Raw genomic sequence first — 26,488 nt, forward strand, 5'->3', positions numbered from 1 at the left:
ATAATAGAAGAAATATACATTATGGAAAAACTGACACATCATTTGAGACTTCAGCAAACACAAATGGAAGAAAAGAAGTAATAAGAGGAAAGTGGACAACATTCAAGACAAAAGGCAGCAACAAAAAATAAAGAACAAGACAAGCTAGATGGAACAAAGGTGAAATAGAGGAATAACTCCCAAGCAAAAGTTTTGTTATGTCATGTTGAATGTGAAGTGTTCATGTACAGTACATTGTGTATGTAAACAAATGTGAAAAATACTAATAAACAGTTAAATGATTACAAAATTTCATTAATTGAAATGTACAGGTTCAAGTCCTGGTCCTACAAAAAGCAGGTTACTTCGTCCCTCCTCTCTTCAAAAAAAAAAAAAAAAAAATCTTAAAAAAAAATAAAAATTATATATATATATATATATATATATATATATATATATATATATATATATATACACACATATGAAAGAGTTTGCTTGTTGTAGACATGGAGTCTACAGAACATGTTAGCAGAGAATTACTCCAAACCAGTCAAATATTTGTACCGTTCAAACTGAAGCATCTTTTAAATCTCTTCAATAAGAGCTGAATATAGACTGTCCTGTTGCCTGTTTCCTAGTTAGCTATAATAAGCCATATTATTAAATGACAAGTCAAAACAACAAAAGCAAATGGAGACTTCCCACGCCACCTCCTGTACTGTTTGAGGTCTCTGGGACCTGCTGTTTGAAAACTCGGCCTAAGTCTGTTAGGGGCTGAGTGTAGGCTCATCTTCAAAGGTAATCTGAGTCACAATTCAGGTTCTGCCTGTCATCAACACAGTCCAGACAGCTTGAGCTAAATGTCCATCAGGAGCCATCCCTGTCATGCTAGCCCTGATCACCAGTGAGAGACCCAATGTCTGCCCTGTCATCTTGTCTCTTTCATAGATTGGCAGCAGCTTTATGTCCAAACTCAAAGATCTGTGGACAACTTCAAAACAGCCCCTCTGAGCCAAGAATGTATCAAATTCATCAGATTCACGGCTGAAAAACTCATTCGCCACAAGTCATTACCCCAGCTAACAAGAACCTTTTAGACCTCAGGAAATCATTACGGAGTTGGCAAAAAGAGTACAATGAAATCAACTCTAAGAATAATGTAATTACAGTCGCCTCAAATTAAATGTTGATTTGTTTCCTCTTATTCCCAATGGTAAGTGGAGTGCAATTTCCTAATACAAATGATGTTTACAAACAAATGATAGAATTTCATAATGCTGAGTGGAAATCCAAGTTTTTTGACTGTAGCAGGATCTGGACCTATTTTTGGCCAGCCAAAGACACGGCACAAATAGAATTTTAAAAAACAAAAGATGTGGCAACGTCACGACTCACATGCTACTTCCAGGGACGCATTACGGCTGACGGCTTCTCCCAGGTAGTTCCGGGCCACGCAGACGTAGGCTCCCTCGTCGGGTTTGCTCCGTCGTCCATGAACGATGCGCAGGAAGAAAAGCGAGCCTGTCGGAAGCAGCATGCGGTGTGAACGTGGGTCGTCTTTGTCCGTTTCCACCCGCTCCCCGTCTTTGTACCACTCCACTGTCGGGGTGGGCCGACCCTCCGCTTTACAGTTGAGAGTGGCGGGCTCCCCTTTGGATACGATCAGGTCAGAGGGGTGCTCCACAATCCGGGGCGGGGAGTCCTCCTGGCGCAGACGGGATCCTGAAGGTAAAGACAGAGAGCAGTGCAATTAATAACAGAAGAGACTATTTTTATGTTAAAAAAAAATTCAATACATATGGCTTATTAAATCCATTTTCAAACATAAACTGTCAACAACGTGAAAAGAAATTGTTAGTAATAAAACTCTCATAGGAAACAAAAAAATAATTAACTCTCGAGATTAGTACAGATATTTCTATTTGCTAAACGAGTGAGTTGCACTCACAAAACAAGAACTGAAGAAGAGTCTTAAAGCACATTCATTGTTACGTCCATATGCACAGTTGATTGATAAAATGTTTCACATTTCAAAAGAACGCCAATATAAGCGACATGTATCCTCCAAAACATCTATCACAAACTTGGACAGTTTGCTGCTAATGAAATTAAAGTTAGCTTAGAGGCTTCATAGTTAGTTTTCTAGATAAACAGACTTGTTTAAATTAGATTTGTAACAATTCAACAAATGATTCGAGGCTTTGTTAAATTATGCTTTGCTATTTAGTGCACTGTGTTCTGGCCAGCTTATTATTTGTTGTGCACTCTCACATCCATCAATGACTTGTTAGCAAATGCTAAGTGCTATTAGCAACTATGGAGGGAGATGGTGAGGGACCATCAATACAGTGACATTAAGTGTCAAAAGTGTGGAATCACTTTAAGCTAAATGGAAAAGAAATAGAAGTAGAAAGGAAGTTCACATCCTCAATATTGCAACACCTTATCTGGAAACATCTACTACATGCACAATGCTTACTTGTGGCTGCTAACAGGTGATGTTTTTGTTCCCTTTCCAAAAGGTTGATTTTTATCTGATTGTTAGCACCAAATCCGGGATGTTATACATGTGCACCAAAATACATTTTTGCTTACATTTAAGGTAGTTGCTGATTAAGAAGAGTGATGATTTGGAAAAAAATAGACTAGAAATATCTGTATTATACAAAATTTTCATGAATCATATTGCATTTCAGGCTATAAAATGTTTTCTTGCTAAAAACAGAACATAAATGCGTTTAACCAGCACTTTTTCTTTAATTCTTTTACTAGCTTAAGTAAAACTACATAACGGGACAATGTTTATTTTATTACTTTATTAATGGTCACAATAATCAACGGATTACTTGATTACTAAAATAACTCTTTACAACAGCCCTATTTTAAAACAAATAAAACATCAACATTTGACCAAAAGACCTGGACTGATTTTTCAGCAAATGCATTCTGGTTTTTTGGTCATGTGGATATGCAAACTAGTTTGTAGCTACAACTTGAAGCATGGAAGATTTAGTATTTCACAGAAGAGATCTGCTCTAGTCAAACCAAAATGGGAAATCTTACAAGTAATTAGACCCCTATGTGGACAACATAATATTTTTCTTACAGTTGAAAAGCCTACAAAACTGATGTGAATATGAATGTCAAAGTTCTTTTTTTTCCTCTTTATTTGAATGGATGTTAGAGTTCAGACTGATGTCAAATGCTAATCCCCTGTGGCTCAAAGCCATGGACGTTCCTTTTCATTAGGGTTGCAGTGACTGAGCTCTCGGAGTCTGGTGGCTAAGATAATGCTCGCCAAGTCTGGGCGCTGTATGCATCTGTGACCAGGTCTTACCCCCAGAGATAAGGAGCCGTGGGCCACACACTTTTACATCACACAGGCCACGGAGGCCACGCAAGAATCAAACAGTTTAATCCAGCACCAAACAATCGAAGAACTACTTCAAAGCAGAGCAAATCAAGCTATCTTTTCCAACATTTAACGGAAAGATCTTTCTATTTAACAACATAAAATTGTCCCATCACTTACTATGATTTTGCTGGCAGCTGTACACTAACCAATCAGGACTTGGATCAAGTTGAGAGCTGAGCTTTTTTGTCAACAAGCGAGTTGTTGAATGTTTGATTGAGCCGAGTTGATGACTATGACCTACCCTGGGTTATTGCAGTGAGCTAATAGGACGATGTATGTTATACTTAAGCCTAACGTACCACAAAAATCTTTCTCCTTGGGCGAAACTCAACTCAACAAAGGATTGAAGCAGTTGTGGAAGTTCGGGTCTTTGTTCAGCTACTGTATGTTTGCACACATTTTGACACTATGGCAATCAACTGTAAATCCATGTACTAAAATTTTACGAGCACAAATATCTGCACAAAATGTCTGTCAAAGGTCCTGAGCAAAACACAAAAGCATTCAAATGACACATCTCAGCACAAAAGTCCAGAAGCCCACCACTCGACAGGAATCAGCCATCAGACAGTAGCATATTGACCCCTGAACAGGAGGTAGACTGTTCTCTCTTCCTCCTAATTTCTGCTAATTCCCTCCATTTCCCCGCCATTGATTAGTGATCAGGCCTCGTGTCTTTTGCCAAATGGGGCTACAGACGGGGGTTTGTGTGTGAGTGGCTGGTGACAGCATGTTCCCACAGCTCATGATCTAATCTTACTGGCATTAGGTGAAAAACTGGATGTTGTTGGTAGTGAAGCAGACAAAAAAATTACAGTAAGCTTTTAGAAATCATTTACTCAATCAAAAATTAGTAACAGTAACATTTTGTGCAGAGTCAGTTAGAGTTGTGGCAATGAGAAACTCAACCTACAAGGCAGCAGTTAGGACCACGGCGCTGATTAATGGAGAGCGAGATAAAGAAAAGTGATGGACACCCCCCTTTTCCCTTGATGAAGTGTCAAATGCACATTTATTTTTATCTCATTGAAGCATGTGTTTCCCCCCCGCTGCAATCCACAAAACCACGCAGGGGCTTTCCACTAAGGCCAATGCGCATGCACAGGAGCAAACCACGGCGACTACATTCGATTTATATCAGTCTAATTTCTTTAAATCCAATTTGTATTCCAATCTACTGCCTTCTAATCACGTAAACCTAGAATCTCCATCTGCTCCAGGCTTTCCTGTGGACATCAACGCAGCAGATGCCTCTACTATTGTCCCTCCACTGCCAGGGAAAAGCCGAGCTGGGTGAACAGAGGGCCCTACGTGGATGGTCAGTGTCCTTGCTGAGTGGGGACAGTCAAGTGTAGAGACAGCAAAGGTCAAATACCTCCCTGTGCTAGAAAATATGCACTGAATGTGGGAAGCAGTGCACAATTGTAGAGGAGAAGAATTTTCTTCACAAAAATCTGATTTATGTCTCTGTATTTTAGGAACCTTTTTCTGGGACAAAATCGGCATCAGAAGTCAACTCGCATGTACATAGAGTATTAATGCAAAGGTTTAATGCTATAAAAATAGTGCTTTTTACATATTTGTTGAAACTGTCACTATATTGTGACAGCATGGTAGGGGACAGATAATCTGTGAAAAAAAATTAGCTCTTCTCTCTTCTCCCAGTGCTAACTCGAAACAACCAATCAGAGCCAGGAGGAGTGTCTTAGCGCTGTCAATCACCCTAAATTTCCCCTCCTTTCTTACCAGTTGTTTCATTGCAAAAATCTCAGCATCAACATGTTAATCTGTATCTATAGGCTATTTGCTGTCCAGGAGAGCTAGATACAAAACTCTCTTCATCCAGACATCAGATCTTAGCTCCTCGCAAAAGTCAAAGTAAATTTTCTGTTTCCTACCGGCTCCCTTTCCCCCCCAGCCCCACTCTCTTTGCAGTAAATGGGCTTTCTGTTGCCCTTTTAATGTGATCATTGGTGCTGTGAAATCAAGTGCTCTCTGAGCTGAGGCAAGTGCACTTCACTGGGGCTCAGGGCACACGCTCCAATCAAAAATGGCTGTGTTTCCCCCTGCCCCGTCTGCAATAACACCAACATTACTTTTCACCGCGGCTGTGCAGTCATCCACTCCTGGAGGAAAGCAGGAAACGCAGAACAAACAAACAAAGGATGCAGATAGGGAGTGAAATCAGTAAGCTGTTGGTGAACCAGAAAATGATGGGGGGGGGGGGGTGTTCAGCCTATTATTAATTATTTATTTTTACGTCTTCTTATGTCCACATCCCTGAAATGGATGCGACTTTCCATTAAATGTGCACAAGTTGAACATGTTTGCATTCTTTTCATGACTCAGAGAGAGTAGCATGAAAGTAGATCAAAACTCCACTTAAGTTTCTGATTTACAAAGAAAAAAAACACCTCTTTATTTCTCCATTAATTCCAAGATAAAACATCTCCAATTATACCTCCGGTCACACTGACCACACACAGAGTTAGGCTGTGTTTTCTATTATCTTGGCCACATATTTATTCATGTGTGCAACAGAAGGTCAGGCCTTTGATGATCTTTTTGTAATTATTTTTATTAGCTCCCAGGAGAAATTCTAGCCTACAAACCAAATCAATACCCGCACCAGTCTCAAGCAGAGCATAAAGAGAAGGGCTCCCCGAAGAGATATTACTTATTCTGCCAGCAGACATTCGCTGATCGCAGGTAACCAATGGCAACCTTGGACCAAGGCGAGAAGTTCCGGCCTCGGAGGCGCCGTAAAAAACATCAAACGCTAAACTGGAGAACCGGGACAAGTGGCTGTAGCGGCGTGGCTCAGCGAGAAGGAAACTTGGAATGGAAGTGCAAAAACCTGATGCCTCCGAGCTGTCTGACCAAAGTATTCACATCCCCCAGATGTGAATACTGGACGGTAAGTATTCACATCCTCAAAACTCCTCTGCATTTTGAGGAGTTTTTCAGTTTTTTTTTTTAATGGCATTTTACGTGACAGACCGACACAACGTGCCATGTAATTGTCAAGTGGAAAGAAAATGATGCGTATACATAACGTGTTGTGCATTGCTTCTCTGGAACTCAGATTACAATTTGTACATCTTTAAATAATAAGTCACTACCATATTTGCACATCTAGAACTGTTTTTGCCCTCACTCTGGGATATTTCTGACATCCCGAGTGTTAGGGTCTGAGAACATCACTTTTCAAATATTGTCTCAAATTCAATATTTACTACAGATGCACCAATATGAAAAATTGTGCTGATATTGACATCAATATGCTGCTATGGTCAAAAATATATACTTAACAGATACTTGATCATATTTTTGCATATATCAATAGCTTTTCAATACCTTAACAAAAACAATCACACCCTTAACTTCACCACTCCTTTTCTGATGCAGTTAAAATCCCCACAATCCTTTGCTGCATCACCATCACTGCCACATGACCGACCTCCTCCCCTTCTCCTCCAGAAACAAACAGAAACAAGATGGAAATAGTTATCAGTTGTTAATACCGGAATGCTTTTATTTTTCAGACTGATTCCAATACGTTAAAAAAAACGTGACTAATTTCATCTGATCCTGATTTTAGCGCCAATTTATTATACATCCCTAATTTTTATCCGGGAAGATCCTGAAATATTTTCTGGTGCTTGCTAAAGAAAAGCATTCCCACAGCATGGTGGCTTATCGCGGGCATCGTGCTTTCTGGGTCATATCTTTCCTTGACACATCGCCTCCGTGTCAGATCCACGTGCTTTATTTCAAACTAAACATTTCTCCTGGTTCCGTTCACCACTTTCCCATTTGGTTTCCTCTCACTGCTGAGACTCCACCTTTGCCCCCTGGTGTCTATCAGTTTCACTTGCTCTCTGTCCTATTACAGCCTGCCCTCAGTGTTTTCGGGCGATGGAGTCATATTCGTCATGTCATCAGAGAGGAAATGCGAGAGAGCAGCGGGGGTGGGGTGGGGAGAAACTGAGGGTGGTGAAAGAATGATGTTACCGGTCGTCCGCGCCTCGGCACCAGAGCGCTGCGACACCTCCAAGCGGCACGCTCTGCGCCCGGGATTCATCTTCCTTACACCAGGCTGTCAGTGGCAGCTCCAGTGCGACCCACTCACCCCCTGTCCCCCAACACCAGACAGACACACAGCTCATCTCAGGGAGGCGTCACCGGAGCAGTCCAGCCCCACAGGACCCGGCGAGCCTCACAGTGACGACACGGAAAGCAAATGAAATGTGTTCACAGGTGCAGAGCAGAGTCTTCCATTTCATCTGCTGCTGAAATATAGCAAGTGGTCTCTTTGAGCTAGTTAGCTTTCAAGCTGCCATGATGGGCTCTGTTCCACCTCAGTGTTATGAAGAGTGTCCCTCCCTTCTCCCGCTTAGATTTATACTCTGAAAGCAAACACGGGAGGTAATTCTACAAGCTCCCCGCAACCTCTCAATGCATCCATGCTCGACTCCCAACAAATATCAGATAGAATTCCACGCTGAGTGTATTTCAGGCAGTGACAAGGTTGGGGGTCATATTGACTTTGCATCTGTGTATTTGCCCTCTCTCCCCCTCTTCCCCCATACAGATGGGATACATAAATAGATAACTGTGGGAAATGGAATATCTGATTTTGCTGCAAAGGACCCAATCTACATAGCTTCCATTTGAAGCTATGTAGAAGCGCCATCGTTGTTTTTAAACAGGCTGCTCCTGTTGTCAGTCCTCATCCTGATGCCGCTTGCTATGGGCAGGACAGGAGAAGCTATCTCTTACAGCAGACGTCTTGGAGGGAAAAAAAGATGAGATTGTTGACAAGAAGCTGAAATGCAAAGCGAGGACATGGAAACAATTTAGATCTACTCATGGCGAATGTGAAAAGTGTGCTGCTCCCCCCTCTGTATGGTCTGATTAGTGTATGGAGATTAGCAACAGCTCTGTTGGCCTGTCAGGATGCTGGTAGGGACTCTAAACTGTTTGATACAGATTAAATGATTTCCGATGCCGGGGCCACTCGAGCATGTAGCTCACTGCGCCACTTCACCTTCTTCATGCCTCCCCCTCTCTTTTTTCCTGCAGATCCTTTTGATCAGCGTGGTCTTATCTTCGGCTGGAAGCTTGATATGAAATTTTACAGCCATAAAATCTATAAATATTGAAAGAATAAATATTGAAACCTGAATAAATTATAGTCGGGGTTTCTGTTGTTTTCTAAAGGAGATCAATCATTTTCAAAAGAATGCTTTGACATAAAAAGACATTTGTAGACCATTCTTAAAAAACTGAAAAACGTGTTTGGAAGAGACTTTTACTACAACATTCATGTATCCAGGAAAAAGTGAGAAGTCCCTGAATAATTTTAACAAGGAGAACTAGAGTCTTTAAGGAAAGCAAAAACCCAAAGATCAAGAAATGAGGAGAAACAAGTCCTTACATAAGAAATCAACAGCCAGATCTCCATGGCAACCACAGGTGTTGTTTATGAGCATTAATCAGATAAGAAAATGCTTATTTCACAGCCATCTTTACTTCCTATGTCTTTCCTACCTACAAAATATCTGAAGACATGTCTGGCTAAATCAATAATAGTTCTCTCTAAACTAGGAGAAATAAGCCTTAGTAATTATGCAACAGGTTTTTTTTCTGTGTCAAAGCCAAATGAATGAGAGAACATGTGACTTATTACAGCCAAACACCATGCTGTATGTAAGCTGACTGCAGACAGATTTATGGCATTTTAGAGGTATGACATAAGTCGCACAAATTCTAATATAGACTACGAACCCAGAGCAGGCAAATGTGGTCCAAATCCAATTTTTTTTTCTACCCATATGCGACCCATATCCAACTGCTTCATGGCAGTCTGAATGACCCAATGACAAACTATTCACCTGCCCAACAGTTGTGCAATTATGTGGCACTAAATCAGAAACGTAGTTGATATCATCCAATTCCCCCCTCAGTTTCAAGGCATCTGCAATTTAATCTGACTTTTGAATTCTGGTGCAAGACATGTACCAGAATTTGGCAACAGTAGGAGCTAAACGTAAGTGCAACGAATTCCAAATAGACTCTGTAATTAACTTTTAAAAGTAATGTAACTACACTAAACTACAGGTCTTGTATTGGAAAGTTGTAAATATTTGCTCTTTGAAGATGTGTTCTTGTGCACCTTAGATTTACATGAAATTGGATGAATGATATATGAAGGCATATCAAGCAACATTTGTGTAGCCAAACCAGATAAGCAGCCATCAGATTTTGTGATCTTTTCAGATTTGTGACCATGTGTGATGTGAACAAAGCTGCTCCGAAAACATCAACAACAACAAAAACTGGATTATTTTCAAGTGTAGCCACGTTCCAACCAGTGTTGTATAGTAACGAAGTAAAAATACTTCACTACTATACTTAAGTATATTTTGGAGTACTTCATACTTTCCTGGAGTATGAAAATTTTTGATGACTTTCACTTTTACTTCACTATATTTCCGAACTTAATTGCGTACTTTTACTCCGAAACATTTTCAATGTGTGGTTTAGTTACTCGTTACAAAAAAGCGAGAGAGAGAAACAAAGTGTTTTGACCCCACCTACTGATTAGCAAGTAGCAAGCAGGCTACCGAACAAAGTCCGTAGCCTGCTTGTCTGGGCTTGTTCATCACCACCAATAGGATACACCTTCTTCTTCTTCTTTTCTATTATGGCGGATCACAAGCAACTTTAAGGTGCATACCGCCACCTACTGTACATGAGTGTGTAGAAGCATTACTTCATATCTATTAAATTCTATTTTTTAATTTTGTATTCTTAAGATAAATAAACAATGCTTTCCTTAATTTGTGAATATCTGTTATGTTTCCTTCATTTCCTAATATACCTTTAAGATTCCATTCATGCCCCATATTTCTAACTATTCTCTTTAATTCTTCTCTTTTGAGTTCATTTGACTTACAGTTCATCAATATGTGTTCTACATTTTCTTTCACTCCACATCTCACATTTATCATTATTTTTCCTCCCTATTGTATAAAGCATGTCATTTAAGTAGGTATGACCTACTCTTAATCTACTAAATATTATTTCTTCTCTTCTGTTTCTTTCATTAATGCTTCGAATTTGAACTGACTTTTGTACTTCATATAATCTTCTTCCTTTCTTATCTTCATTCCACATTTTTTGCCATTTCTTGATTTCTTTACTTTTAATTAGGATACACCTGTTTCGCTTCTCCCATTAAACACAAAGCAAGTCTCGCAATCAGTAGCAGTCACATGGAAATTCTATCTTACAAAAACTCCCCGTCCAACTTGAAGAAACACATCGAGGTAACTTCTTATGAAATGGTTATAATCCTCCTGTTTCAGTAACTATAGCTTGGTCACTAGGCACTACTGTATTGTGAAACGTTGACCATAAATGAACTTTGTTTGGCATTGTTTCAGTTCCACACGTGGTGTATCTAGCTTAGGCCTAATGTTGACTGTAGCAGGCTACCTAGACTCCTCTGTTCAAGGGGGGGCAGAAACCATAGCGATAGCAATTTAGACTAAATTTAACGAATATAGGAAAAGCATGCAAGTTCAAAACCAGGTTTACAGATGCCAATAAGCTGCATTTCCCTCCCAATTCTTTTTTTCTTTTGCATAATGACCAGTTGTGTGCACCACCTACTGACTGTAGCATTGACTGATTCACTGATTTGTGAAGTAGAGTAATCGTAACAGCTCTTTTTCTTCATGTTGGCCGCATTTTCTGTACTATTTATTTTTCTCATTTTCAGCACTGACCTTACTTGAAGGGAAAACTTAAGGCTTACAAAAACTTTGTATTTTCTGTCCTGGAGGGTATACTAAGAAGCTGGTTCAGTTGTAAAGCAGGTTAAGTTAACCTTGTGCTATAGGTAAAGCACCTAATTTTCTTAACTAAATGATGCCTGCAGGTATATCTATTAGCAGGTTTAATTTTGCCTGCACTTGGTTGGGTACATTATTTTAAGTGTATTTGACAAGTTTACCAAAATATAAAAAATGTCATTCAAACTGCATTTGCTTTGTTTTACTTTTTACTTGTACTTTTCATTACATTACTTGAGTACATCCATTTTTACAGTAATTTCCATACTTAAGTACAAGAAGTTTCAGATACTTTAAGACTTTAACTCAAGTAACATTTCAGTCAGTGACTTCGACTTTTACCAAAGTCATATTTTGGAGAGGTACTTGTACTTTTACTTGACTCTGAGATTTCAGTACTTTATACAACACTGGTTCCAACATATAACCCAGGGAGGCGCAATGAAATGTAAGGTATCATCCAATTCCCCCCTCAAGCATTTTAATCTCTTTACCTGCATTGCTGAGCTGCCACTGCAAATTGAATGAAGAGAAATAAATAAGTGTGTTATTGCTGGAGTTGAAGGGGGCAGGGGAAGCCTCCAGGTGTCCTTGATACTCTGCGTTGAGAGGTGATAATTGGAGGTGCTGTGCGCATGCTGACCTGCAGTGAGCACATTACTGTGTGCCTGCAGTCAACACCCTCCTGTCGCTCCAGCGATCCCCGAGCCAAACAATACCAACGTGAGGAATATGAGCTGTAACCACAATCCATCCAGGTGATGGACTCACAGAGCGGAGCGGGGGTAATCAAATGGCTCTTATACCCCTCAGTGTTTTTTTTTTCTTTTAACGGAGCACCACAGGGCGTTGAGATGAGATTTATTAAATTTCTATACTGTGGGACACTATGTGTGGCTTTCCTTCAAACTACAGGGTCAAGGGTGACAGCAGTAAGTGCTTAAAGGGCTTATTCACTTTACGTGGGCCCATAAAATCATGCTGGCACAAAAACAGTATATAGAGTTCAGAAGCATTCACAGATACACATCCACTTTGGTTTAATAATCCTAAAACTGCGTCTGTTACCAGGACGCCAAGTAAAAATGTTTATAAGCGGCTTTCCAGGGAAAAAAAAGAAAAAGAAAGAAAGTCACCGCCACCCTGGAAGTGAACCAGGAAAGTAAAATCATCAAGGGTGTGATTGCTCTTTGTTTTCAAAGCTGGTACAAGAGTTGTGACTCTTGGCTGATGTCCCTTTCCACACAGACTTTCACTGCAGTGCCGCTCTCATAGGGAGTCATTAATTATAAAAGAAAAATCGCCCTACTTGTAGAGTCCATGTTATTGACATTGGGGACCACATGATAAAAGATCATTTGGCGCTGAAACTCTTGTGTGATTTTAATTATGGTGAATATAAAAGGGTAAAGTGGGTCAGGATGCTTTAGCACTTGAGCACTCGAACTCTAGTTCGTTCGCTTAGAAAATCTGATTCTTCTTCAATCAATCAATCAAATTTTATTTGTATAGCACATTTCAGCAGCAAGGCATTTCAAAGTGCTTTACATTATATCAAACACAGAAACACAACGCAACATAGAATCAACAATCAAAACAACAATCTTCACTGGTTCTTGGTGCAGTGCCACTACAGGTGAAAGGGTGAACAGGCTTTTTAGTCTGTTTGACACAGTGTAGTGTGAAAGCGAATCGTACCACTTGAAAATGTAGCAAATGTTGAAACGTTGGTCCCTGTTTGAACCAAGTCTACTAGACTATCAGGTGTGAAGACATTCTAAAGTTCTTAATGCCTTGTGTATCAGTTTAGTTGGACAGTCTGGATCCCTAGGTAACCTCTAAACCTAGAAGTATTCAATTAAAAATAAAATAAAAAACATAAAAAATTGTTGTTGTAATGTAAACCAAAACCAACAACATCGCTGAAGCAGTCTACCAACCACAACATGCAAGCACAGATAAAAGTTGCTGCTCTATCTTAAGTACTCAAGCTGAAGCACTACACATGGGTTTGAGGTGGCAGAACAAGATACTTATTCAGTGGTCAGACTACTCCAAGCTGCTTTTTTGCAGCTGCACCTGGGCCATTGCTGCGTCTGATGGATGTGTTCTCAATTGTCGCACTCCAGCTGTCCGTCTTCAGACATCTCGCTCCGAGAGACAGCTAATGCATTTTTATCGCCGGCCTTCACCTCATTCAAGAAACTGGAGAGAACAGGAGCTCAAGTAAAACTGTCACAAAAACTCTTGACCGCAAAAACAATGTCAGATGTTTTTGACAGAAAAGACAAAGAGGGAAAGCAAGTAGAGTATTTTCACTTATTTGAGTAGGGCAGCTAAATAAACCTCTTTATGTCTGCCTGTAGTGATGGGGACATGTGTGTGGGCTGGTACCCATGAGCATGTATTATCTGCCGTGTACTTCTGTGAGTCATTCAACCTTGACATCTCTTCCACCTTATCTAAAGGCAGCTTTGAGGTAGTCAAACACAGAGCAAACTGAGGGCAACTGGACACACAGTAAACAGATGCTTCCCAAGACAACATTTCAGAGCATGCAACATAAAAAAACAGACAGGTCAAACATATTATCCCTTTTTTTATCTGACTTCCTGTTGTTGCTTTTCTTCAGTTTGCATAGATAAGATTGCTTTTCACATCCACGTGATAACAGAGTTATCCAACCAACCAAGAGTCCCTTTGAACAACTGAAGCACCCACAAGCTTCTTTTATCATCATCTCATAAGGGATTATAAAACAGTAATTAGAAGACTACTTTCTGTTGGCCTGGCCCTTAATCAGCTGTTTTGGAAACAAAGACATTGACGAAACAGAAAGGGGATTATATCTATGCCCCCTGGGCCCCAAAGGGGAAAAGCACAGGTGTGTATTCTTCAAGTTCAGGTGTGTGAGGCAGGTGAAGGCATTTACAATCTGCCTTTAGTTCACAGTCAGCACGTTCAATTCATCATGTTACTCCTCCCCCCAGCCCCTGCCTTCGCATACACTCGTGTTATACACAGCCAGCGCAGGTGTACAACAAATCCCTCAGTGTTTGAATTCCACCCTCATTGATAGACGCTCGCACAAAGACAACATACGAACACATAAAGAAGATATGGCTAAAAAAAATAATAATAAAGTTTGAGATGGAGATTGTACAAGTCATACAAGAAAACATGCCATCTACCAATTTTCAGTAAACACAATTTTCAGTATTCGGTTCAGTAGTAATCGCTGGCTTTTCTTTAGGCGAATGCATTTAGTTATTATGTAACTTTCTGCTCTGTAAATGTCACTGCTATGCATGAGTGAGGCTCAATAAATTAGCGGTATTACCTTCGATGCATTCTGCTGGCATACAGAAAAACCAACCAAGTGCATTGTCTGTGGCTGACATTTCCTTATGCGTATGAGGGCTGTGAAGGTATAAAGCGAATGATCTGCGAGGTCTAGGGGAGCAACAATATACCAATCTCAGGAGACGAGACGATGCACAATTTTGGGTTTGTGAGAATGAGATTTCAAAACTATTTCTGGGAAAACAACTTTTTTTTTGGCTCAAAATCCAACAAAGCATTGACAATGTTTATTTTATTATTTTTATTTTTTTTATCTAATAAAAAACAGAATAAGGGCTTCAGAAATCTTAAACTATGCCTTAATGTATCTGATCAGTGTAATAATTTTAGATTGTTAATGGCAAATGACTGAAAGCAGTCCAGTTTCTAATTGTAAAATTAATATTTTAATATTCTCAATAAAATTCTGAATGCTAACGTAAGCATCTTTAACAGCTAATGGTTACCTAGTTACAAGTTTATTACAGTGTTAACAAAAATATATTTCTTGTCAATAGCCTTTTTTTAATCAAATATCCACAGCTCTATCAAATAAATTATTAAAAATGTCTGGTTTGTTTAATGTTAATGTAGCAGAGAGTTGTAAGCTAGCAACAGACTTTATTGGCATAGTGTGAGCACCACAGAGCATATGAAAATATCTGCTTCCTTTTACTCTAAGCCTTTCCTCTAAGCTACAAAATAAGATTATAAAACATAGAAACAGGTGCCAAACTCAGAGCCTTTGTGATTGGATCGCATGTTAAGAGCTTACACCACTTAGAGTATCAAACTCTCATGCTAACAGCATGTTCCTAGACTTCATTTTGACTAAGAATATTGGGGAGTGTGTGAGCTGGAATTGTGAAAAGCAATCTATACAGAAAAAGTGAAATAGTCCAATAGGACTTTGTATGAAATGTATTGACTGCTGTTTAAGAGTTGTTTAGGAATCCTAGACATATTCATATCTAGGACTGACAGCCATTAGCTAGCATGTTTTGAGTCATACTTCCCTTCGACAATAAATATTTTAATTCCAGGTGAAGTCTTTGTGTAGTGCCAGAACTTTCCGAAGACAAATCTGAGCAAACAGAAGTCTGCTAAACTCAAAAGTTGTTTTGTTTGTGGCCTAAAGCGATGGAGCGACAGCGTTTGAAACATGATCCCAACAGCGGCCTGCCTTTGCTGTTTAGGAGTTGACAAGCCCTCGTCACCAGTCAAACACTGATCATTTGAATACACAAGAACTTATTCGCACTCACCTCTCCCTATTCCTTCATTCCCCTCAACTCCCTTCCTGTTATAATCACTGTCACAGAGTCTCAATCTCGTAGCTCATTTTTGATGATAATCAGAGAACAAACAGTGGTGGCATGTATTGGGGCTGAGGAAAACGACTCGGCTGACAGTGATGAGACAGGGGGAGACAGTAGATAGGAGCGTCCCATAGATCTCAGATGAAGGTTCGTCATTATAGCAGTCCCATTCCAACAAATGAACCACAATTACAATAGCACTGCTTAAATGCTGCCAGCTCAGGCAGAACAATCACATTTGGGGCAAAGCATCACAGCAGCTCTAACACAGTGACCTCAGCCTTCCTCATCACTCACCTAGACTACTTTAATCTAGGTTTACTTTCCATTATAGAGCAGTGCTTTAAGCCTCCCATTTAATCATGACCATCAACAGAGTTGTTAGTCTCCCATGTCCTATCGCAATAAAGCATCATCGCTGCCATTTCCCAGCCTAATACTGTACTGTTGAACAACTCTTCTCTCAATTTTTAGATTTGATTATCCTCATCCTCCCTCCTTCTGCCTTCCCTTTCTCCTTTCTCCTATTCACACTCCAGTTTGAGTTTTTCTTGACTCAGCATTAGACAGACCAGAACCGTGCTTGCAGATCAGGTGCCGCTCACGATGTGCCCGTCCCCAAGTGGTCTTCTCTCCATGACAGATTGAAGTTGTACCATCTATCAACACCCAAGATGAATGTGATGTCACCACCTCCTACATCAGACGCAAGCATGTGGGAGATCTATGAATAGCAGAGGCTCAGCAGTGGGGGTCCACATTGAAAAGCATGATATAATCCAGCACGAATAACCACGCAGCTGCTTACAGTTGCAATGACTTTCTACCAGATAGCCACCCTAGCTACAGTATTCAAGACTAATGCTATTTTTCTCCTTTCAGTCTCTCTCACCATCAACTTTTCTCTTCTCCACACAGGGAGTATTAATCACAGAACACTAAACAGCTACTGACGCCATTTAGTAGGCCTGGCTTTGTTGGGCTTTGGCTCCGAGTCAATTCAACTCCAGCCCCTTTTTGTATGCCCAAGTGGGCTCTTCGAAGAAGCTCCTCCCCTCTCCAAGGACCATCAGATTACCTTTTAAAAAGCTGGGTGATGGGCGAGTTTGACTTAGATGTGGGTGGAGAGCAAAGCAGAGTAGGAAGGAGGGCAACAGGCGAATGATTGGGGAGATACACTGCTTTGGAGAAATGGTGCACCCTTCTCCCTTTTGGGTGAGCATGTAATGCCATCAGCCCTTGCCTAGCAACCAGTGGGGTTTGGCCAAGGATGAAAAGATGCAACGCAAAATGAAAACAGAAGAAATGGAGACTGGAAAACGCAGAAGGCATGAACACTGAAGTAAAAAGGATCAGGGATAAAACTTGCAGCTGTGAAGAACAAGAGCAGGGGCTGGCAGGTGAAAGAAAGGAACAAAATGGGAACTTGCAGACTCTTGCATTTACTCTAAGCCTTTTCTCTAAGCTAAGCAGTACGAACAATGCAAACCCAACATGTTGGAATCAAGACATGGGTTATGATATGTCTCAATATACCATGCTATGATAAAACTTGTCTATATATGTATATATATCTCAATTTTCATCATTTGCACTGGCCTGCCTTTGATGACTGTGGTGAGTTGCCACATTAACTCTGCCCCCCCCCACCCCATTAAATTACTTCTTTTATAGGCCACTGAATCCCAAGAAACCACATAAAATCTTATTGTAATGATGCTTACTTTGCATTTGGTGACCGTCTGGCTGTTCAGAACAGGGAATTAAAATTACTGCAATTAATCAGCATGCAGCTCATTTGCTTTTCGTATCGTTATTAAGCAATTTTAAAATATGAACATAACTCTTGGCAGTGTACGTTTATCTTTGGTTCAAGCCAGTTTCTGCTGTAATTCAACACTCGGAGTTCTAAGTAACAGCAGCAGAAGGACCAAAAAAATGCATCTAAAAACTGGATGTGCAACAAAAATCAATATGCAACCCAAAAAGATTAGATTAAATTTGCTTATGATTGCTAAATATCAATTTTGGATATCAAAAATGGTTTCTAAGCATGTCTTTTACTATTTCATAGTGGTCTCAACATGTTTATCAGACATGTAGCCACTCTCATGAGACCATTGCAAATTATTCAAACTGAGACATGTCTGCTCTAAAACTCGTCTAGTCTTGGGGGCAAAACAAAAAGTATTTTTATGGATGCACCACTGACTGTGGCCAAAAATGATTTCCTGATGTTATTAGAAATCTGACTTAAATATTTACATTTTGATTATGAGTTGTTGTTTTTTTTTCCTCTAAAGATTGTAACAAAAAAAAATAGGAAACAAAATGGTTGTTTGCTGTATGTAGCAATAATAACTCCACAAGAATTATAAGACTATCCCCATATATATCTATCAAAGCATATTCCTAACCTTTATCTGAATAGCAGCAAACGCAAAGCAGTCAATCAAAGCACCTACTGTTGTACATGATGTGTTTATAGACCTAAATGATAGAACTTGTCAGTTTTGTTGCATTTCATCAAAAAAATAAAAAATTAATTATTTTACTGAATGAAGCCAATTAAGAAAAAAATGTCTACTTCTATATTTTACCTATGGGTGCATATTCATCTTCAAAATGTATCACATGGAGGGTAATTTATGTCTGGAATAGCAGGTCAAAATCACTGCAAGCAACAGAACAGCAATCATCTCCTGCAGTAAGAGGCAATCTGTTGAACTGAACTGCCTGGTCGTGTTACTTTTACGCATTTAGATGCTTAATCCCAACAAATTATGACAACCACTCACCGAGGTTTGCCTTGCCAGGATATTAACATTCACGTTCAGTTATTATTCATCCAAATAATAATATTTCTAGCAACTTATGGAATCCAAGCAGGTCAAAAATAATTTGCCTATTTAAGTAAGTTGCCTACCTCGGCGCTGAATATATTTCCAGATCTATTGTAGATGAAGTTTTACATAACACGTTAAGAACTTACCATCAGCTTGAAAGTACAGTAATCCACTAACAAGGATGAACGCTAGCGGACCCATCCTCGCATATTAAAACATCCACAGCGGTCGCGCAAATCCTCTAATTCACTGCGGGGGCAAAAATAGGTGAAGACTGCGCTCAAGTCCTCTCCACCGGCTCTGGGAATGATGGACAGCTCCCAACACTGTCCTACTCACTGACAAAAGCCAGTTTCAGTGTCCAAACACACAGAGGATCCATTTAATAGTAGTTCACCCGGAGCTGCTCATCCAGCCTCCAAACTCTCGGCTCTTTGAGGAAATATTATCCCAGTTTGCCCGGTGAGTTCATCCGCAATTTCTGCTGTGTGACGAGCCGGAGCTTTTCAGAGTCTTTCGGGGCAGGAATTAAAGTCCAGACTGAAGAAATGGAAACAAAAATTAAGCGCACATCTACGCTTTCCTTGAGAGGCGTCTCAGGCACCTTTCAAATCTTCAGCGAGGATGTCTGCGCTCGAGGACAAGCAGGAAACCCGCCTTCAACTTTCACGCGCGCGCCCCAAAAAGTTGTTTTATTCTTCAGAAAACCGGCTTTCAAAAGCCCCATGTGGGCCGCCGGTAATACAGCCCCAATAAACGTACAGTCACACTACAGTTCAACATCCTCCTCTCTCTCCCCGTCTCTCTCTCTCACGCTCTTTCTGAGCGCTTTGGTGTGAACAGCGCGGCCGCTAGGAGCGCAAGGTCTCCCACATCCCAACACACTGAGGCTGAGCGGGCGGCTAGCGAACATGGACCGGTACCAGAGGGCGGGGGCAGAGCAGTGCAGCGTGGAGTACAAAATATTATTATTAATTACTATTATCATTACTATTTTTACCAGTGGTTCTACTGGACAATCACTTTGCTGCGGTTTACAGGGAACTTCCCTACTGTGGCACGAGTAAAAGACTTTCATTCAAGGAGCTAATGGCAGGACAAACCTTTAAATATATTTGCATAAATATAAAGCATTTATAGTAGGTCATTCATATAAGGAATTATTTACCTTTTTAAAGCAAGCTCTGAGAGGAGAGGGGGGAAAGCAGCATGCCATTAGAGTGCTGGAGGTTCAACATTCACACTATTGTCAACAGGTAAAATGTACCTTAATTCAAGAGGGGGAAAAAATAATTCAGAATATTGAAATCTAATCTCTTCTGTGATAATGTGTTAAATTCTCAATCAATGGACTCAAAACTGAATTTATTGAGGAATCGAGGCTGCTTAACATGTGAGGGGTTAATGTGTTCAGATGCTGATGCAGAATTGTAAATATGATCTTTGTCAGAAATCAATGGCTTGATTGACCGAGCCCCCCTGCAAGATGAGGAGAGCTGATGCAGCTCTGCATATCAACAATAAACTCAAAAGTCTCATTTTTTTTCTCCCCTTTCTTTCCTTAATAGTATGCAGCTAAACACAGAGAACAAACTCAAACCACTGCAATCCAACATTTGATCAGGGATGAATTCCAACATTGAGACTGAACATGTAAAAAAAAAAAATGTAAAAAAAAAAAAATCCGGACTCAATATGTTGATGTTTAGAGATGGAGGGTGGGGTTGTGTTGTGTGGTGTGAACTACTGCCCAGCAACCCTTCACACGACGATCCCTCGCAAGGCTTTACTGGAGTGTGAGCTATGAGTTGTGAGCTCCCCCTACTGGTCTGTGTTAGAACAATTCCTAGTGGCTGTGTTTTCCTGTGCAGCCCCTCAAAGAGGCATAAAATGAGACGACATATGCACAGTCAACAGTGATAAAATAAACAGCGATGCTATTTATGTAAGAGGCATGTGGCAATGCACGAAGGCTGCACTAAATAGATCTGATGAATATCAGTTATATATAGAGTGTTTTGCAAATGTATTCATGCCAGCCTATTTACATTTTGTCACATACCACAAACTTTAGTGTGTTGAATTGAGATTTTATGTAGCAGACCAACACAAAGCTTGGGATCTGCTTCAGGGTGAACTTCATTTGAAAGACGTGGTTTTATTTTATGAATTCAAGAGTTTTATAAATGATTTAGCAGAAACAAAGTCTAAATGCCAAAGTATAAATTGACTTTAGGAGAGTGTTTTGTTTTTTATAATGACGTTTATATTGTGGTGAGAGCATTACTGAAGAAGAGCATAAATCAGAGATGCATCCTAACTCAGGAGGAGCTGCACAGATCAACAGCTCTGGTGGGAGAATCAGTCTACTTGATAAATAATAGTATATTTGACAACATGGGGAAAATGTTGTTACAGTATGTACAGTACTTAAGCACTCAATATTAAGGACTTACTGACTTAAAACAAGCTCTTTTATATAGTAGAAAATGTACTTAGAAGTCTTATTTCACGTGTACTAAGATATTAGCACTAGAAAATAGACCAAAAATACTTGGTAAGATTTTATACTTTTGCAGTGTCGAGATAGCGTTAGCTTACATCATCCAGGAGGTTTATTATTTTGCTGTTGTAGATGCAGAAGTTTTGCTGAGCTTTACAAGTTGCTCTCAAACATCAGTGTCTGAGCATTAGGACAGCTAGCTTAATGGGATTTGCTGTCCGCTTGCCTCATGGGGAAAGTCAAACACTTCAAACACTTTATGTTTGCCTTCTTTGCTGAAGAGGGTCATATATATTTTTTTTTCTGGATGAACTCAACCACCTTACCAGTATTTAAAACTTTCAGCCACAGCTCACTCTTTTGCACAGGTGAGCAGCTCATGAAAGAAGGGTGTCAATTGGGAAAAATGATTTTGACACCAACGAAGGTCTGTGAATATATTTTTCTTTTTTCGTTTCTATTAAAGGTTGATTATTTTGATAACCCTACTTTGAATAGACCATCCCTGCTGAGAAATATGATGATGCCAACATCATGCTGTGGAGAGGCTTTACTTCAAAAGGAACAGAAAAGCTGATCAGAGGTATTGGGAAGATGGAAGGAGCTCAACACAGCAATGGCAGAAGAAAACTTTTTAAGGCATCAAAAGATTTGAGAATCTGTTGGAGGTTAATGTTCCAGGAGAACAGTGATGCTAAACCATAGGTGACACTGACCCAGTCCTTCAGGGTCAGTGTCCAGCAAGCAGATGTGTCTCTGGTTCACCCACTGGTGGTGGCAGCAATATGCTGTGGGGAAGCTTTTCAAACAAGGTCGGGAAAAGTTGATGGGAAGATGGATTCTAACTAAAGTTGAGCTATTTTTCAGAGAAGAATGCACTACTTTGTGTCGATCTGTCTTATACAAACCCTAACAGATGCACTAAAGTTTGTTATTGAAACTGGAAAAACAATGCGACAAAGTTTAGGGGAGTAAAACCTTTTACAAAGTACTTGGAATCTGCCAGGTGGATGGATTAAGTCTCTATCCATCATCATCCACTTCTCCGGGGAGGGGCCAAGGGGGTAGCAGTCTAAGCAGGAAGGCGCAGACTCCCCTCTCCCCAGCCACTTGGGCCAGCTCCTCTGGGGGAAACCCGAGGTGTTCCCAGGCTGACAAACATAGTTCTTCCAAAGTGTCCACTGTCTTCCTCTGGGCCTCATCTCGGTAAGAGGTGCCTGGAACACCTCCCTAGGGAGTCATCCAGGGGGCATCCTAACCAGATGTCTGGACCACCTCAACTGACTCCTCTCAATGTGGAGGAACGGTGACTCTACTCTGAGTCCATCCTGGCTGACCGAGATTATCACCCTATCTCTAATGAGAGCCCAGACATCCTGCGGGAGATATTCATTTCAGCTTGTATCCGCAATTCCATTCTTTTGGTCAGTGGTGGTTTATAATATGGGCAACATGGGCAATTGCCAAAAGCACCATCTTGTGGGAGATGACATGAGCATCTTCCCGGTCCTCAATCGGAGGACTCAAGACAGAGCTGGTCCTGGAAATTAAGTCTAATTTACATTAATAATCTATAAAGAGAAATTATCATTTGGACCAAAATGTTTCCCAAATGTCCTATTTTCCTTCCCTTCATTTTTTTATGGATAATAGCCAAAGAATATTTTCTATGTACCGACTTGCTAAAGCTTTGCTTTATACCTAAACAGCCTCAAAACCTGCAGGAATGTGAACTAAAGACTTGGATTTCTACTTTTATGATTTACATCAAAGACATCCACACAACAAAGTCCAGAGTATGTCCTCTGAAGATATCTTTGAAAACCCAGCTCTCCCCATTACAAAGTACGCAGGCTAAGACCATGACAAAATGGCTTTGGCAAAGGGAAACACTTCTATCACCTTTAATAATAGCTTTGACTGCTCATGGCTTTTTTTTCCCATCTGTTTGTTTGTTGAGCTACATGTCGACGCTTGCCCTGAAAAAAGCCCTTTCTGGGAGCGGCAGCATTGTGGCAAGGACTCTTGCTGGCTCTCATTGCAAGCTGTTGCTGTCAGCTGGCCAGACACAGTGATTTGTCTTCATATTTTAATATGTTTTCGAGCCGCATGCAAACGTTTCTTCTCAATGTCTACGCGGCGTCCCAGATTCTACCGTATGCACACGGCCATGAACGCAAACAAAGAGCCGAGCAGAAATTTATTGTGTCAGTGTTGCTGAAGGTTCAAGGCAAATAAAACGGAGAAAAAAAAAGTGGGGAATTGGAGACAGGTCATTTACAAAGAAGGAAAGCCCCCTTCAAACATAAACAATAGAAGCCTCATTGATGGAAAGGAATTAGAGTGTAATTCTCCCTGAAGCCCAGCCTTTTATTCCCCGCTCTCAATCACTTTATCTGTTGCGGAGGCTGCGATATTCGCCGCGTTTCTAAATATCAGCTCAAAGTGGATTTATTTTAATTAAACTGGGGGCTGTGTTTGTTCAGGACGAGACACGTTACATAAAAAATGAGATGGAAGGGGCTAAGCAACGGAGATGATAACTCACGAACACCATCATATGAGTTTATGCTTCATTCCACTGCTGGGAGCAAAAACATCACAAATCTTTTATTAGGGTTGTATTTTTATAATATTACTGCCACACAGGGTTTTAAGTGTTGATTTGTTGTTTCATTTTTGAAAACCAGAGTATTCAACAACAAATGAGGGTGATGTCACTGAGGGGAACGTAAAGAGAGTGTGTGGGTTTGGAGAAGATGAAGCACTGAGGCCAAACTGGTTAAACACATTTGGGGAAAGTGTTTTAACTACTTCTTTTGTTAGAACGGAGCGTTTCTTGTCTCCTAATTACATTATGCCACAATTACTGTCTCATTCTTGTCCAAGTATGTCTTTTTAACAGAATAAAAAGTATTACTCAATTATTTGGTCTCGGGTTTATCTCCAAACATCTGCTCACTGATGGATCAGGGGTCGAGTGTTCTCATTGTTCTGGGGTCCCAACATCCGTTCTGACCCACGGTGCCTTGTAAGTGTAAAGATACCGTCTTACCTTTTTTTAAATTTTTTTGACACACATCCCCAAACTTCAATGACAGTTGCCTAATACACAACTCCATCCATTTCCCCCATGAACTCGCACTAGTTTTGTTCTTGCTAATTAAACACAGCATGATAGTTTTCTGCCATGTAAGTGGCTGTTTGATCTGACCACAACTATTAAACTTAACTCCATGACTTTCTGCTGTGTTTGACTCATCTGCTGTGTTTCTTGGTCTTTGTGATGTTTTTAATCACTAATGTTCTACAATAAAACATTCGAGGGCTTCACAGAACAATTACTAAGATTAAAATATACACGGATTAACTTCTTTTGTGAACTACAAACATTCATATTTATGCAAAATATTGGTTGCAATGATTTCTATAAGTCAGAGTAAAGGACGCAGAATGCAGTTGCCCAACACAGCTCATTTTTATCTGTAAAACATGTCGATATGACAGATACAGCGTCATGATCAAAAAAAAACTGAACTCCAGCTTCATTGGTTTGCTTATGTCAGCATACGTCAATTCCAGGTTTCTAAACTCTGCTTATATTCCGTTAATGTCAGAAAAAACACAATGTCGCACTTGTGTTGTTTCTATTAAATAAAGAATGCAACTAAAATAAGAGAATAAATTTGTTTGAGCAATAAAACATTAAAAACCATGGCGCATCATGATCCTGCAACTACTTCCTGTCATCTTCTTCTTCTTGGTTTGCGAAAGTGCCAACAGTATTACCATTGGAGTTTTGCAACAAAAAAAAAACACACCAAAACTTTATATTGAAAAACTAGATTTTTATTTATATTGCCATATTTCCATTAGGTGTATTTATTTTCAAAATATCAAACTGCGCAATTATATGATCAATAGAAATTTAGCTTATGACAGGCTTACTCTCAACCAATGTAATAGCATCGATAGAGACAAAATTTGTTCTAAATATCTGCATCACATGGATGTCTAGCTTAATCTAGGAAATTCCAATAAAAAAACATCAAAGTTTGTGATAAAAATGTGCACAAGTTCGAGGAATATGAATAATTCTACAAAGCCCTGTGAATTCACTCAAGTAATATGTTTTCTTCTGTTACAGGGAACTCACACACATGTTGGCTCAGCTTCATGGAGCGACTCTGAACACTAGCCGTAGCGTTGCTCCTCCTGTAGATAAAAACCCAGCCGAGGATCAATAAGGCGTCCCCGGGTGGAGAGCCTGATATCTTTGAGACAATCAGGAGTGTGTACAACGGCAGCAGTGCACTCTGGGGGTTTTTGCACATGACACATTGCGGCGGAGGCATTTGTAGCATCTTAATTGCACGTAACCACGGCGCATTTCAGATGCAAACTATGAATCACAAGACAGGCAGCTCCAAAACACGTAGTCTCAGCAGAACGGCCTCTCTCGCATGCATCTTGAGGGAGAAGGAGAAAAGTGTTTTTAATTGTGTGGTGGGTCAGAGGTTCCGGTACCAACATCACTCATGATCAGATCAGAGTGGTATTTAGGGAGCTCTTAGCTGGATATCTTTCAAGGCTGAATATCCCCTTTCCTGAGTTTGGGTCCCGGCGTGGGGATGATTAGGAGCTGGAGGTGGGAGGAGGTAGTGTGTGATGTGCGGCGGGGGTGATTAATGTAGATGTCAGCGTCTCGCCCCTCCCCTCTTCTGCTTCCTCCCCGGCATCAGTAATGACACCTGGGGAAGGCAGAATGGGTCTACCTGCAGCCCAGGCTCCCTCAGCAGGGCATGATTCTTCCCCATGATCCTCCTCTGTCAGCAGTCCTGTCACCGGGCCCGGATCAGGCCCTTATTAATGGGCCTCTATGTCAAACACAGATATTAAGCTGTGCTCTGCTCCGCGCCCAGCCTCGGCAATAACAGGCGCGCGCGATGACACATTTCCAAACAATACAGTGACAGAAACAGGAGCGCGCGCGCGTGCACACCTCACGGCGCCCTCATAACTCTTAAAAACATTACTGCGTGCCCGCTGACGTTCCCTGAAATATTGCTTTCTTCTTTAGCAACTTTTACGGATAAATTCCAACATGACAAACAGTGCAGAGCTCTATAGGATATTTCTCTCTCTCTCCTCCCTTCCCTTCAGCTCTTTAATACACATAACCCGGCATCACATTATGCTGAAAAAACTGACAAAGCTTTCAC

General features: G+C 40.4%; 1 protein-coding gene across 9 annotated transcripts in view; it reads right to left on the reverse strand.

Annotated features, from left to right (window-relative positions):
• The window catches only part of robo2 (roundabout, axon guidance receptor, homolog 2 (Drosophila)), a 389,183-nt gene that overhangs the window by 221,721 nt on the left and 140,974 nt on the right, over positions 1 to 26,488 (reverse strand). For 8 of the 9 annotated variants that reach the window (XM_028045563.1, XM_028045566.1, XM_028045562.1 and 5 more), the window contains exon 2: positions 1,375 to 1,701. In XM_028045563.1, coding sequence (XP_027901364.1) covers positions 1,375 to 1,701 — 327 coding nt within the window. Of the gene's footprint in view, positions 1 to 1,374; positions 1,702 to 18,909; positions 19,629 to 26,488 lie in introns of those variants that run through there. The other variant, XM_028045565.1, reaches the window with a different exon arrangement.

The sequence above is a fragment of the Xiphophorus couchianus genome, chromosome 18 (assembly GCF_001444195.1).
Source record: "Xiphophorus couchianus chromosome 18, X_couchianus-1.0, whole genome shotgun sequence".
Classification (NCBI taxonomy): Eukaryota; Metazoa; Chordata; class Actinopteri; order Cyprinodontiformes; family Poeciliidae; genus Xiphophorus; species Xiphophorus couchianus.